This window comes from Ornithorhynchus anatinus, chromosome 4 (genome assembly GCF_004115215.2).
Source record: "Ornithorhynchus anatinus isolate Pmale09 chromosome 4, mOrnAna1.pri.v4, whole genome shotgun sequence".
Taxonomy (NCBI): Eukaryota; Metazoa; Chordata; class Mammalia; order Monotremata; family Ornithorhynchidae; genus Ornithorhynchus; species Ornithorhynchus anatinus.
The window spans coordinates 44,188,805-44,205,158 of record NC_041731.1 but is presented as its reverse complement, the minus strand read 5'-3'; the positions used below and the strand labels follow the sequence as shown (position 1 = coordinate 44,205,158).

The following is a 16,354-nucleotide window of genomic DNA, read 5'->3' as shown; positions in this document are numbered from 1 at the left end:
CAAGCTTACTAGCCCTTTGGGGCCTGTTTCTTACCAGTCCTGTTCCTCTCCTCAAGTTACAGCCCCCTTTACACTCCCCGCACGCAAAATGAAAAGTGGCCACCTTTGATTCTCAGATCTTTAAGTTCTCTCCTTCCAATGGGTGGTCCTAGCCACTCCTTCTCTCCCCCTCCCATTCCTCTTAATAGTTGAGAATGACCATACTTCAAGTTTGTCTCTCCCCAAGAGCACTCCAGGCTGAATATAACTTAATTTATTTTTGAATTTTCACTGTAAGATCATTGGACTTCATTTTAATCACTCAAAATACATTTTCCCAATATTAGGTTTCACCCTCCAGCCTCATTCCCTCCCATTCTGTAATTTTATTGTACTTTCCCATATTGTACTTTCCCAAACATGTAGTACAGTGTTCTGTGCACAGTAAACGCTCAAGAAATATGACTGAATGAATGAGTGAACCCTAGATTGGAGTAAAACCAAGAAAGCGAAATTAAAAGAACAGACAAAACTAATTAAGATATTTGTTAAAGCACTGTAATACTTAAATTGGAAGAAAGAGAAAAGTTTATGGTTGTTTGGGAGAAAATTTTGGGTGGCAGGATTTCTAATTCATTCATATAATCAATTGTATTTATTGAGCGCTTATTGTGTGCAGAACACTGTACTAAGCACTAATCTCACTGTGTCCTGGAGTTTAGTGATTTTAGATGGTTTACTGGGTACTATCAATTTACGCCGTAATAATGATATCAGTGGTGTTATTTGTGAATCCCTTACTTTGTGTCCAGTGCTGTAGTGAGCACTGGGTTGCTACAAGATATTCGTGTCCCACACGGGCGGAAGAACAAGTATTATATCCCCATTTTACAGATGAGGCAACGGAAGCACAGATGAGTTAAATGCCTTGCCCAGAGTCACCCAACAGGCAAATTCCAGAGGCGGGATTAGGACCATATCCTCTGATTCCCGAGCCCACACTCTTTCCACTAGGCCAAACGGCTTCTGTTTTGTTAATCCTCTTAAAATTCATAGGGTTCCCTTAGCAAGGTCAGTTCTCTTCATAATAGAATATTCCTTGGGTTATTGTTAAAAATGATGACTGCATGAGTTTTCTCCTCTTCAGTTCTCCGCAACTCCATCCAACACTCACACAATGCCTCAACCCCCTCTCTTGCCTCCACTCTGCCACAGAGTCAGGCTCCAGCCACAGATCCGCCCCAGGGACTCCAGTCTCAGAAGCGAGAATCACTAGGACTGTAGCAGACCTAGGACAATTAATCTGGGGATGATTAAACTCTTAAATGGAGCTCGCTACGGTCAGGGAGCATGCCACTGAACCTGTTATATTGTTCTCTCCCAAGTGCTTAGTACAGTACTCTGCACATGATAAACGTTCAGTAAATACGATTGATTGATCGAGAATTTAATGACAACAAAATGAGAGCTCAGCCCTAACAGGGAGCAAAGTGGTCTTCCAGACCCAGTCATCTACTACCAACATGGGCTTCCAAAATGATCACTCAGACATTGACCCAGCAGGCTTTTGAAGGATCTGTCCATTGGGTGATTCACAGCCACTTCAGAGACAAGACCACACCAGTTCCTCTTTAAGGCAGCACATATCCAGGCCAGTGCCTTTGAAGCAAGTCGTGCATTGGGCAGATCAGGGCTGTGCACTGGTTACCAGGCTGGGCCCATTAGGTACTAAATGCAATGAGGCACAGGCACTGATATCTGATAAAACCAAGTCTCTGGGACTTTGAGACAAAGTGTATTGAACCCTCAGTACATTGAGTGCTGGAGGTAATTGTTATTGAAAGCACACTGTACGAAGCTTAATATATAAAGTAAATAAACTCGGTGTGCTTGGAATTATCTCAAGTTCAAAAAAGGAAAACAAACATAAAATTTGGGCAATAAAACTTGGATAATCAAATAAGAGATTCCTATCTCTTTTTAGAACTCTTTCTCCCTCCTGAATTATTTTATTTTTTAGATTCTCTCTAAAAGGAAAGATATCTTTTGCCTTGTTGCTGAATTGCTAATTTATTCCCTACCTGAGGTTCTCAAATTGGTGTCATTTTTCAGTCATTCAATCAGTGGTATTTATTGAGCATTTCCTACATGCAGAGCACTGTACTAGTTGCTTAGGAAAGTACAATAGAATTGGTAGAAGTGATCCCTGCCCTCAAGGATCTTAGAATCTAGTGGGTTAATACCTTAGTTTTTGTATAGCACTTTTATTTCCAAAACATTCTTCCATTACTTATCTCACTTTTGCCTTCCCAACAACCCGTGAGGTAGGTAGAAAGTCAGGTATTTGTATCCCTCTTTGGGGGATGAGGAAACTGAAGTACAGAGAGATTGTGGCTTGTTCAAGTTCACACAGCAGGCTGGTGTTTTTGCTTTCTCCAAAAGACTGAACAGGTATTTCCCTTTGGGCTTCACTATTTTTTAAGGAAGTCAAAAATTTTTTGAAAGTTTTAAAATAGAGAAACACTGAGAACCTCAACTTTTCCATACTGATTTCTTCCCCTTGCCAACCTAGGAGCAGAAGCCTAACATCGGCTTCCAAAAGCATCTGAAGGGCAGCCAGGACTTGCCCACCCACATGTTGACTCACTCTCCCAATAAGGAGTTATCCATGAAAAAAGAGAGGCCCAAAACCTGTAGTTCTGACCAAAAGATCACAGGAAAGGAAAAATTAGAAAAGTCCTCTCTTCTTTCACTTTTTCCTCAAGTCGTCTGCTCTGTTAGCTTGAAGCGCATCTGTAGTAACCCCTAAGAGAAGGAAACTACAGTAGGCCACCCCTGTCCATCAAAATACAGAATCCCCACAAGTCTCATCCTTCGTTTTATGCCCCTCCCAAGAGGGGCTCGGTGGGGGGTTCAGGGAAAATGTTGACAAGTTTCTGTGGCTTCTCAAGATGGTTAGTGGTGGTGGTGGTGGTAATAGTAGTAATCGTATTTATCAAGAACTTTCTGTTAGCAGAACTAAGTCCTGGGAGTGCTAGACAGGCTCCTGGCTCTCAGGGGACTCACAATTTAGACCTAATAAAGCCTCATTAATCGGCCATGGCCTTGCTGTCAAATAAATCGGAGTCCCAAAGTTAACCTTTTAATTAGCAGAAGCTGTAGGGTTTCCGATTGGAGTCCAGAGTCTCCAGCTACTCACCTCCACTCTTAGAGGTGGTAGTAATTATACTCGGTGCTTCATTGCCTCAGTCCTTCACAGGCTCTTCCTGCTAGTTTGCTGCCCAGAGAGGGAATTCAGTAACTGTAGTTGGCTTTACCTGGAAGTGACATTTTGGCATGAATAAATCACCTCTGGAGAAGAGAAGGTTACTTCCCAGTAATCTGGATTTCCCCAAAGCATCATCCATTTCTCTCAGCCCCTTGAGGTAAAGGCACACACACTTAGGGTCCGCAATGTGGATGAAGAGGAGGAGCGTTTTTCTACACTGCCTCTTCTCTATAAAATCATGCTGCTTTGCCAATCCCTCTGTTAATTTGCCACGCTCTGGTGTACCTCCTTGGCCCCTGGCCTGAGGCAGGGCATGTCCTTTTTGAAGAGCCTCAAGGTACTAAGGAGGCGGGGAGAAGGAGCTTCTGGGCTGTCTTTGAGGCAAATAAAACGATCTAAGACTTCTTAAGCCCAAGCAGCCCAAGTGTTCTCCACCCTCCTCCAGAGGGGCAGGGAGCACCTAAAAGTGATAATCGAAAGCGCATAATACACCTTCAAGGAGAATCTGGGTTGTAGGTAAGTAGCATACAGATCTTTGGGCTTCTTCCCCTTCCATCATCAGGCTAAAGTTTTTGGTTACATGGACAGGGAGGTAGTTTGCATGCAAGGAATTGAGAGAAACTGACCAAGATTTCCTGCAGTATGGTTTGAGTCTGGTCACTAAACTAACTTCTAACTAAATAAATATGGTTAGGCACAATGGACTTCTTTTTCAGTGCTTCCATTTGTCCAGTGGGAATGTGGTGTGTACCTTCATGCCCTGATGTCAGATGAGAGAGAAAAGAATGTTCTTTTCACCTTTTTATTATCCAAAATATTGTGGTCCTTATGTCTGTTTTTACGGGCCAGTGTCAAAGCAAGTGTGGGAGACAACTCTGTTATTCCTTGTTATCCCCAGAAGGTTTTTAGAGCATTCAGAAAAGCTCTGTTTTTCCCCAACTAAATTGAAATGAACATTTTGAAACCTGGGACTGTTTCATCAAGTCCTTCCAGCACTAGTTCTCACTCAGACAAACACATGAAGTAAATTTTCAAAAATATAATGAATTATCATTGATCATGAAACCAAAATAGTAGGCAGGCCAAATTTCAAAATGGTTCTACGGTTTTATTTCAAACGTCATCAAGCACTTCAAAAAGGACAGACTGGATCATTTATGATTTACTGAATTGGGGGAATTGGGTGCCTTTAAAACATTTGATAGTACTGTACACCAACAGGCAATCCATCAATCAGTCATTTTATTGAGTGCTTACTGAGTGCAGAGCAGTGTACTAAACACTGCAGTACCTGCTAATGTGAGTAGAGACTTAACATATAGGAAGCTGGGAGAGAAAATGATGAGCACAGTGAGAGAGAAAGGATTGTTAAAAGCCCTAGTACCTCTGGGGCAGAGCTTGACTTTATGGTGTTTGGTTCAAAAAAGTTTATTTTAACATTTAAGTGTGGTACCCTTTTTAGTTAGTTAAAAATAAAATCAATCACAAAACCACAACCTCATAAATATTGGACAGCCTTGAATCTATTTTACTTCCTGACTGACAGAGCATGAAGAAACATGGCCATTCTGATGATGATGTAAAAGGCAATCTGGTGCAAGTCTCTTCCCCTGATCACTGCCTGTTCCTTTCATCTTTCTTTTTAATAGAATCTTGCAGCCAAATGTTGACTGCCTGCAACAAGCAAAAGTAAATTTTCTTCAAGAAATAGAATAATTACAATGTGGCTTTGAGCTACAGACTAATTTCTACATATTAGTACTTTGATTTAAAATACTGGTCATCCCGCGTTTGTAGCATTCTAATGCCAGAACAAAATACAAGTCTTGCTTGTATTTTATGTAATGTTTACCTCACTCTGGCTACTGAATCAAAGAAAGGGAAACTCTTCCCTTTCACTGTGTACAGAAAACAGAGCTTCATTGGTAGTAGGATGATGGGGAAATCAGGTTGCTTTATTTATAGCCATCAAATAGACTATCAAGATGATGAACAGTTGCTTTTAGAACAGCTGTACCTGTTCTACACCTCTATAATGGTTAAATGATATACTGCAGCCAGTCAACCTTTGCCATTTCTAACTTCAAAAAAGATTCTAATCACTCATTTATAGTAATTGTTCTATCCAGTATGTGAGCTTTAAGCAGATGTTTGTATTGTAAAGCTAAATGTTTTGCTACAAATCCACCCAGTTCAATTTTATGTTTGGAAATAGTAAACGATAAACAGTAACATCAAAGGGACTGGAAATATGTGAGAATCAACTATAGGTTCTAAAGAAACTATACAAAGTGTCTGTTTGGACTCGTAAATAAGTACTGTTCTATTTTGGGGCCCGTGGAAGATCCATCTCAATTCAGTGGTTAAGTGGACAGTGATAATGAGAAACAATGCAAATATCTGCTGTCAAGCTTATCAGGTCAGAAAATAAGTGTGTAGCACTTCAAACCTTTGTAGGGATTGCAGCCAAAAAAAGAGAGCCCCCCCCCCCCCAAGCCCCCCGCCAAGCAAAACATTTAATGCAAGAGATCTCTTCTCAGTTGAGTTTTGCATCTTTGGTTTTCATTTTATAGTTTTTATCCATTTTTTGTACTATAAATTGAACTTCAGGAACAGACTCCCCCTAAAGCCCTGAAGAAACTGAGGAAAGACAAAACATCACTGGTGTCACCCATTTTGATTAATATTAGTGCTAAAATAGTCTCTTAGTATGTGTAACCAGTAAAGGTAATGAAAACAATCAGCACTACTGCTAAAGATTTGACTATTCATAGGTGGCGAGCTTGGTAATCTGAACAGAAATTTCTATAGCTTTAAAAGGAATCTGAACTGTTAAGGATTTGATATAGGCCATTTTGGATACATACATGGTTTAAGAGCAAACTCCCAAATGTAAAGAATGGGTATATTGTATTTTAGTAACAATAGAAACCCTTTCTATTTCCACAGTGATTTGGGGAAAGATAATGTAGGTTTAGGTAACTCTTAAAGGCCAAAACTCGACTTAGCAATGTATGGAAAATATAGCTAGGTTGAAAAAATACTTCATCTTGGACTTGAAGCTTGGTCAGCTAGTTTAGTCTAAACTCTACTTAGTCTTAACCAATTTGTTTATATTTAGTAGTGCATTATTTTAAAACAAATTTTCTAGATTAAATAATTCAGTGATCTTCAGGATGATCAAAAAATGACTTACAATATTTTTTGCTCAGAGGAAAGTTAAATAATAAAGATTCCTAAAACAAATCCCCAAATAAAGCATTTCCCCTCAGGCACAGTTTCACATAGGTAACCCGATGGGAGATTTTGTATAGTTGAAATATGTTGTTTAGTTGAAGGTTGAAGTATGATTCTTTAAGTTCATTTTCAGCAAATGTTTTGCTTCAGAAACTTTTTTAAGTCTAAATAGGAACCGGTGAGTGATGCCCCAGAGTTTACATGAATTTAGATTTCATAAGTAATGGATAGACAAGAAAAGGAAATCAGTATTACAAACCTCAACAGATTTACATTTTTGTAGACGAAAGCCTCCTACCACTCTTTTGAAAATCTGTTGTAGTAATTTTAGGTTAGCAATTTCTATTAGGTTTGAAATTGAAGTAAGGGAAAAGAAATCCTTTAAAGTTATAACAGAATCTAAAAGTTTAAAATCAACTTGGGTGATTTTGTCCCCTTTGGTTCTTAGGGAATTAAAACCACTGCTTCACTGCTTATTTATCCAAACCTCACTTATCTGACACATCACAAATTGTTTTACCTACCATGATCTAAGATTTGGATAGAACAGTCATTTCCCAAAGAAAATAATATGGGCAAGGCTGGATCTGAAATACTTTTAATTTAATGAATCACTTGTTTTCTGTAATGCTCCAGGCCTGGGTGATCAGACTTGTCCCCTCAAAAAGCTTCTTTATAGAAAAATTTGGGGGCTACTGTTCATTCAGTATTTCCTCTCATCTTCAACACCAGAAAAAAAAAGGGAAAAGTGCTATGTACCTATTTTATGTCTTGCAATGTGTTATACATTTTTAATAAGATCCCAGACTGTATGTAGCAATGGTCATTGATTTGTATACAGAGTGAATGCCTTTTTGCTTCTGTTGCTCATGTGCACATTACTACTTTTAATGGCTGTTGAATTAAATAACCACAGTGCACTTTTTAAAAACCATTAAATCTTCTGGGAGTCTTATTAGCTCACTGAAATGCTGCCGCCTTTTTTTTTTTTTTGTAACGTGACAGAAACCCCTTGGTCATTGTATCTGTCTCTTTTTATTCCATTTACCAGTAGAAAATGTTGCGATGAAAGATCCTCCGGACTTATTGGACAGGCAGAAATGCCTGAACGCCTTGGCGTCTCTGCGACATGCCAAATGGTTTCAGGTTGGCTATTTGTTCTTACCTTATTGTTATTGTAGCCTTATGAGGGTTGGATTTAAGACATTTAATGATGACAGTGGTTTTCATTTAATAGTTTGGTATTTTATGCCTAGCATTTGGAATTTCAAGTGGTCTGTTTCAAAAAAAAAAAGGAAAAGAAAAACTTGATACTAGATAGGTAGATGACCAGTCTTTAGTTATCATGGGGCTACAAAAGCAATTTTAACATTATGCTTCTTCCTTTTACTTTAAGCCTGCCTTTCTAAACAAAAAAAATTGCTTTTAATGTAACTTTTTTGTTTGCATGAAACTGATTATTAACTGGCTAATTAGAAATCACATTAAAAAAAGAAAAACATGCCCAAGGACACTGTACATAAAATGAAGAATGGATTTCAACAGGTATATTGGAACCATTTTGTTTGTTTTAGGCCAGGGCAAATGGACTAAAATCATGTGTAATTGTCCTACGCATTCTGCGGGATTTGTGCAACAGAGTCCCCACCTGGGCCCCATTAAAAGGATGGGTAAGTACCAAAGAATGGCTAATAGCATATTGGCACAGTCCTGGAGTTATATTTTGGTTGAAGTTATTGTAGTATTGTGTGCCGTTTATGTTATTAGACCTCATCTGAGAACTGTATTAAGTATGCCATCAAATGATGAGTAACTCCTTTCATGCCTTAGACATTTTCAATATCATTTATACACTCACTTTAAAAAAAATGTTATTTGAGTGCTTATTGAATCCCAAACACCGTATTAAGTCCTGGGGTAGAAACATTTTATAGATGAGGAAACTGAGACTTAGAGAAGTTAATTGACTTGCCCAAAGCCACAAAGACAGTGGGAGATTTGGGATTAAAATTGGATCTCCAGACCTTCCATCCTATGCCCTTTCTACTAGATGACACTGCCTCCTTGACTCATCTCTCAGAGTCACATGCATGAGTTTTCCCCTTAAATATATCTTACTCCTCATGGAAATGACCTCAAGTAAGAATGTTTTATTTCCGTTTGATCCTTTCCCAGTTTCAAATTTGGACAGCAATTCTTTGTCTCTCTTGCATTGTGGTGGGCAGAAAATCATAATCTTAACACATTCCATTGAATCAGAGCCAGGTTTACTGTCTGAATGCTACTTCTTTTCTATTGGCTTGAATTTCTAAAATATATAGCAGGTTCCCTTAATGTTGTAGTTGATGTAGTACATAATGTACAAAAATTGTGACAGTTGTTACTCTCTTGATTTGGCAGTTATCCCGAAACAGTAGTGTACATATCGATCAATCAGTCATTTTATTGAGCACTTACTATATGCAGAGCATTGTATTAAGTGCTTGGGAGAATATAATGCAACAGAATTAGCAGACAAGTTCCCTGCCCATAACAAGCCATACCTATCAGATATGCAACTTTCTATTGCAAGTTCCAGTTGGAGTACATGAGAAAGGCCTCCTGGAAAACACAGATGTAATTCCATTAGATTGTTTGTGGCCTTATGAATTCCTTTAGGTAGAAATTAGAGGTGGACTGGACAAGAATATTGTCCATCAAAAAGGCATTACTTTACCAGGAATCGCTGAACTCATTTTTAAGTGACCCTTTCCAAGTACCCAAAAATGAAGAATTTAAACATTGTAGCATTTTCTGGTCCTTGGTCACAAATGTAAATGAAATGAGGAAGGCTGGGCAGGAGAGGAAAAGATGGGCAAGTGAGAATTGTTATCAGTCAATCAATCGATCATATTTATTGAGCGCTAACTGCGTGCAGAGCACTGAACTAACCACTTGGGAGAGGATGATATAAAAGAGTTGGTGGACACATTCCCTGCCCACTTATCTTTTAAAGCCAGGTAAACCCAACTAAAATAATTGTGGTCTTCCACCTCTTGACCTTCGTAGTAGAAGAAATGTCATCTCACATTTAACTGTACTTCTGTTAACCCCTTGGCGCATGTACTAATTTGTAATTTAATATCTTCTAGCCACTAGAGCTTATATGTGAAAAGTCTATAGGTACTTGTAATAGACCTTTGGGCGCTGGGGAGGCCTTGAGACGAGTAATGGAGTGTTTGGCATCTGGAATACTACTTCCGGGTAAGGTTTTGAAACTCTGGAAGAAAAAAAAGAAAACAACAAAAATCTCATTTCTGGTTTTTTGTTTGTTTTTTCTGTTTGTTTTCCTATGTACACTGTTTGAGTTCTGTGCATGAAAATGATGCATGTGTTGTGTTTCATCGGAAATTCCAAGCACTTGGACTACTTGAAAGAATTTGAAAAAAATATTTCCTTAAAGCTCAATCTTTCAATAGTTCTGATCTGTGTTTTATGTATACTAACGTAAAGTGTACTAATAAAATCAGAGGGTGAACTATAAATGTTTTGTAAAATTGTGAGAGTCTCATGTTTTGGAAACCTAGCCTTGGTCTTGAAAAAGAACAGTGTGGCTTTGCATGCAACTTTTTTCAAGGTTTGAGATGTCTTTCCAAATTTCCAGTTATGTCTCATGACCCCATTCTATCCTTGAGTAGCCAATGACTTCCCTAACATTTACAGAAATTTCCACCCTTATCTTAGAAAATAGAGCCTACCCCTTTGGTTCCATTTCATTTCAGCAGATAGTTGTTGGCTTATAACTTCAGCCATGGTTCAAAAGGAGTGCTTATGTTTTTGTTTGGCTTTTCTTCACAGGGGGTCCTGGACTCCATGATCCTTGTGAGCGGGAACCTACGGACGCTTTGAGCTATATGACAGTTCAGCAGAAAGAAGATATTACACACAGTGCTCAGGTAGAATGCATTTACTTTTAGGACTAAAGGTGTGTCTGAGTTAAGTAATGTATACTAAAAATTAAACTGTGGTTCAGAATGGCTTCTTTTCATAGCTTTTATAGTAAGAAATAGCAAATTAACTTAAATATTATTCTCATAATGTTAGTGTTAGAAATTGGGCTTATTACAAGATTGTTGCTATTAATTGAAGTTTGTTTTTTCTGTGAACTCACAATTCTGTGTGCAAATTGTTAAAATTTCAAGTAAACTTAAATGTCTTGTTGTTTAGCATGCGCTCAGACTATCAGCCTTTGGTCAGATATATAAAGTGCTGGAGATGGACCCACTCCCATCAAACAAACCTTTTCAGAAATATTCCTGGTCAGTTACTGACAAAGAAGGTGAGAGTTAATTCTTTCCTTGGAAGTGCCATTTAATTGCATTTGCATTTAGGGCTGTGTTTGGCCTAAGGTAGAGCACCAGTGTTAACCATAGTCTCTTGAAAGAGAGGTAAATGCAACCCCATTTGGACTGGCTGGGGTTAGACTCAGTTTGGGGCCCATTTTACATTTGCCAATGAAGAACTTAGTTTCTTTCAGTTGATAAGTGGGTGAAGCAACTGAGTACAGGACCCAGAAGTGAATCAGTCACAAGCTTAAAAATCAGACCCAGTCCCATACCATGCATATCAGATTGCTTTTAGCAGATGTCTTCAGCGGAAGCTTTGGACATTTGAACATAGAAACTATTTTTAGACTGTAAGCCCAGTGTGGGCAGGGATTGTCTCTTTTTATTGCTAAACTGTACTTTCCAGGTGCCTAGTTCAGTGTTCTGCACACAGTAAGCGCTCAATAAATATGATTGAACGAACGAATGAATATTTCTCCTTCAAAGATCATCTCGTAAATAGATGATCAGTTGGGTGCTCTAAAGAGCAGTTGAATCTAAAACTTCGTGATTGTTTGGAGTAGACTGTCCCATGTAACTTTAGCTCCACTATTGAAACATTTTCCACGTGCAATATATGTCATAAACATTTCTTCAGCAGATTTCTTCAGTGATTCTTAGGGACTCTTTCACTACAGGGGATTGAGACTCCCTTGGTGTTTGCCGCCCTCTGTATGTGAATGAACAGGAGTGATTTACTTTCAGTTTATTCTTTCCTATGGAGCCAACCACCTTTCCTGAAAGACAGCAGTCAGTCATTTCTTAGAATCAAAGAGAATTCAATTAATCGTATTTATTGAGCACTTACATGTGCAGAGCAATGTACTAAACGCTTGGGAGGGTACAGTGTAACGGAGTTGGTAGACACACTCCCTGTCCACAGGAGCTTGCATTCTAGAGTTACCTTAAGTCATTGAATGGGAGGAGATAGTTGGTGAATACTACTTCAAATTTTCCCGATATGGACTTTTTTGCTTGGATGGAATTGAGCTCCTTTGGTCTCATGACATTTAATTATCTGTAGCTTTCTGAAGACAGCATTGTTACTTTTGGTTAAAGATGAAATCATATATGATTCTAGTGGGATTATCCATTTGAACGGATGATATGGAGCTACAGAAAGTGTCCTCCAGACTCATAATCTCTCCTACATACTGAGGCTTGCACACAAACATATACACTTATGCCTGAACAGTGATTCACCCACACATTCTCACCCACCCAGTGAAGGCGATTTTCCAAGAGTGAAAGTCCTGGGGAGGGTGGTGGCCAGGGTGGCGGTTCCAAGGGAGGGAGGTCAGTGGAACTGCAGAGACTGGGGTGTGAGGAGTTCTTTAGGTGAAATGAACTTTGGAGGGGTGATAGGTTTCAGTGGGGGCAGGGCAAGGGCAAGAAAGGTAAGATGGGACTGAGGAAGGGAGAGGGAGAGGTTCTAGGGATGGACAGAGTCCAGAGGAAAAAGGGGCATTTGGGATTTAAAGCTCCAGGAGAGGAAGGTTCAGTAGAGAGATTTGGCCTAAGGGATGAGTGCCTCTGAAAGAGACAGATTCTAAAGTGAATGAGAGTGTGAGGGAGGGGAACTTTGGGAAGGTAGATCCTGGGGGGAAAGGGAGTTTTAGGGGAGGAAGGGCAACTGGGCTACTGGAGTAGACCCAAGAAATGTTTGTACTTTCCAAGCACTTAGTACAGTGCTCTGCACACACTAAACGCTCAATAAATACGATTGAAGGAATGAATGAATTGTTGACTCCTTTGGAGCCAGCGTTCCCTAGGCTGCACTATTATTGCACCTAGGGATAAGAGGAACTGGGAAGTAGTGACTCTTCCTTTCCTGAAATCATAATAGCTAAGATGGTTTGTCAGCTTGAAAAATGCTGGCATTTTGAGCTATCTAATCAATACGTGGTATCTGAGTGCCTCCTGAGAGCAAATACTGCACTAAGCACCAGGGAAAATACACACATTCCCTGTCCTCCGTGATCTAGTCTAGTGGGGCAGGCAGGCTTACTTACAAAATTATTTACAAACCGTGGAAGGAGGAGGAAGAACAAGGATGAAATAAATATCAATCCGTCAATGGTTTTTGAGTGCTTACTATGTGCAGAGCACTGCAATAAGCATTTGGGAGAGTACAATCCAATAGAGTTGTTAGACATGCTCCCTGCCTACAAGAAGCTTACAATCGAGAGGGCGAGGCAGACATTAAAATTACCTACAGGTGGGAGAAATGCTAAAGTATGATATACACATAAGTGCCGTGAGGTCCGAGGGGGTCAATGTTCAAGTGCATAGGTGACGCAGAAGGTAGGGAGACTAGGGGAGATGAAGGCTTAGTCATAGAAGGCCTCTTGCAGTTGATGTGGTTTTTGAAGACAGGGACAGTGGCTGTCTAGCAGATATATAAGTTGGGGTGAGATGGGGGAGTTCCAGGCCAGAGGGAGGATGTGGGCAAGGGTTCAGCAGCGAGGCAGATGAGATGGAGGTGTAGCGAGTAGGTTGGCGTTAGGGGAGCGAAGTGTGCAGGCTGGGCCATGGTAGGAAATCAGCGAGATTAGGTAGGAGGGGTTCAGCTAATTGAGTGCCTTAATACTGAATGCAAGGAGTTTTCATTAGATGCAGAGATGGATGGGCAACCATTGGAAGTCTTCGAGGTGGGGAGGTGAGGACTGAACAGTATTTTTTAGAAAAGTAGTAGAAGAATTTGGTCGTCTTTCCCCCAAAACATGAGCATGGCCACTGTGTCAGCTAGTGGTGGCACATTAATGGCAACAAAACCAAAATATTTAATGTCTTAATAATTATGCCTCAGTGTGGAGCATTCCAGGGCCAAGGCCATGGACCTAGTGGATGTGAACTCCCATGAGGTCAGAACATAGACTGTAAGCTCCATGCAGGCAGGGATCGTGTCTGCCTTCTTTGCTGTGCTCCTCCCAAGTGCCTGGTGTGTATGAGGCTCTGCAAACTGTGAGGGCTCAGTAATTACTATCCACTGATATAGTGGATTTGAAGGTTTTCCTTTCAGGAGGAAGCTTAGACATATGCATCAATAGTCCCTTCATTTCCTTGTTCTCCTTCCAAATGCAGTCATAGCTGTTGTTTAATCTTCAGATCGTCTCATTCCAGTAGGATAGACTCTCAGGGCTAAGGCTTTCCTGCCACGTGGTATTGCCGAGGGAAAATCCAGGCCTTCATTTTTAAAGTAAGAACACTGATCTGAAGATTTTATTTTATGTTTCTATTATCTCAAGCCTCAGTTGTTGATCAGCTGACTTTATATGATGAATTATTAGGACAGTACTAAGTCACCTGTCCAACATGATGACTCTTGATTATACCTTTCTGGAGGAGGTTAGAGAGCAGACTTGATAGTTTGAGCAAGTTGTAGGAAAAGCCTCCTTGTCAGTTGCAGACAATCAAGGATCCCTTTATGTAATTTAGTAAGTGAGAGGGTATGCGAACAGTCATAGTTTTCCTTTCAACTCTAAGAGGTAGAGTTTGCGTGGAGCCTTGGCACATTCTCAATTTTGTATAATGCAAATGAAACACAATACTAAGCAGATATTGCCTTCTGTTGAAGTGAGCATCAAGATTGATTGACCTGAGTGGTAAGTATTGATGGAAAGAAAAACTGAGGTCGATATTTCCCCCAAGGGACAATGAATCTTGATGATCGCAGAATAGGAAGTTAATCTCTGTTTTGTTACAAGCTTTTATCAGAAATATCTGGAAATCTTTCTATTGTGGAGTATTCTCTTGAGCATAGCAGGCTTCAAACAAAAAATGCCAACTTTTTCAAAGAAGCTGAGAAGTGTTTCACCTCTGCATAAGCCAGTATGAGGCACATGGTCTGCTAAATTAGAATTTTTGTAAGGGAATATTTTAAAGTGAACAGTCAATTTCCATAATAGGAAAGGTGCTGTGACTGATCTACTGACAAAAGTGTTCACCAAACTTCTGCATAAAAATAATTGAAGGGAAAAATGCATGTTTACTACTTAGTTGCTTTTTTCCTTATAATGGCTCTATCCAATAAATGCAGTAAGCACCTGTTAACCCAGAAACTGCTAATATCCTAAATATGGTTAAAGATTTTTTCCATCTAAAATGGGTACTTTGCTCTGATTAAAAAACCCAGGGAATCTTCTCTTGTAGGTGCTGGGTCCTCTGCTCTGAAAAGACCATTTGAAGATGGATTAGGGGATGATAAAGATCCCAACAAAAAGATGAAGCGAAATTTAAGAAAAAGTACGTACAGCATTTCTTTTCTAAACTGCTGCTGTCTGGAATACAAACGATTGAAAAAGATGAGTAATATCAGACAGGAAAATACATATCAAATGGGGTATTAAAGTCTTTTTGATTTTGTTGTGTTTTTGTTTTGTGTTGTTTTGTTTTAATGGTATTTGATAAGTGCTTACCGTGTGCTGTACAATGTGCTGGGGTGAACACAGTCCATGTCCTACATGAAATCACGTCTCAGTCCCCATTTTGCACATGAGAGAATTGAGGCACAGAGAGAAACGATGTGCCCAAGGTCACATAGCAGACAAGTGGAGGGGCTGGGATTAGAACTCAGGCCTTTCTGACTCCCAGACCTGTGCTCTTCACTAGGCCGTGCCGATTCTCTGGATAGTTTTCTAAATGTCATGTAGTGCTTCCTCTTTATTGTTTGGGCCTCATATTTTTAGGTGGGAAGCACCTGCAAGCTTAGGATGACAGGTTTAAAAATTGCAATTTTTTTATTTTAGTGGGTTAAGCACTTACTGTGTGCCAGGGTAGATACAATGTATTCAGCTTGGAAAAAAATCCGTGTTCCCACATGAGACTCACGGTCTTAATCCCATTTTACAGATGACCATTACTGGGACCCAGAGAAATTAGTTGACTTGCCCAAAATCACACAGCAGACAAGTGGCAGCTAAATTAATCCTTGTACCCGTGCAGTTTGTCGAATAAAGCCCATTTTGGTTGTCCAAAGAAAAACAACAATAATTATTTCAAGTGGATAGAAATAGCTATACCTGTTTTGGAAGGAAATGATTGCCCTTTCACTTTTGTTCTTTTTTTTCTTGATCTTTAATAGTTCTGGACAGTAAAGCAATAGATCTAATGAATGCTCTTATGAGGTTAAACCAGATCAGGCCTGGGCTTCAATATAAACTTTTGTCCCAGTCTGGTCCCGTTCATGCTCCAGTCTTCACGATGTCTGTAGATGTAGATGGCACAACCTACGAAGCTTCAGGACCATCCAAGAAAACTGCCAAACTTCATGTAGCAGTCAAGGTGAGTTTAATTAAATATATGTATATATATATATGTATACCCCCACACAGTTTTCCTATGACATGGGTGTGTGTATGGTGAATTTTGTGCGGTGTGGCTCAGTGGGAAAACTGTAACCTCACTAACAGGTGACTCTAGCATGGAGCCTCTAGACTGTAAGCTCACTGTGGGAGGGGAACATGTCTACCAACTCGGCTATATTGTACTCTCCCAAGTGCTTAGT

The 16,354-nt window shown here is 39.7% G+C and overlaps 1 protein-coding gene across 4 annotated transcripts in view; it reads left to right on the top strand.

The window, feature by feature from the left end:
• LOC100092510 (spermatid perinuclear RNA binding protein) overlaps positions 1-16,354 on the top strand; it is a 115,676-nt gene that overhangs the window by 85,096 nt on the left and 14,226 nt on the right. For 3 of the 4 annotated variants that reach the window (XM_029062078.2, XM_029062080.2, XM_029062079.2), the window contains exons 6-12: positions 7,536-7,630; positions 8,059-8,154; positions 9,616-9,727; positions 10,322-10,419; positions 10,691-10,802; positions 15,001-15,093; positions 15,932-16,131. In XM_029062078.2, coding sequence (XP_028917911.1) covers positions 7,536-7,630; positions 8,059-8,154; positions 9,616-9,727; positions 10,322-10,419; positions 10,691-10,802; positions 15,001-15,093; positions 15,932-16,131 — 806 coding nt within the window. The remainder of the gene's footprint in view (positions 1-7,535; positions 7,631-8,058; positions 8,155-9,615; positions 9,728-10,321; positions 10,420-10,690; positions 10,803-15,000; positions 15,094-15,931; positions 16,132-16,354) is intronic. The other variant, XM_029062081.2, reaches the window with a different exon arrangement.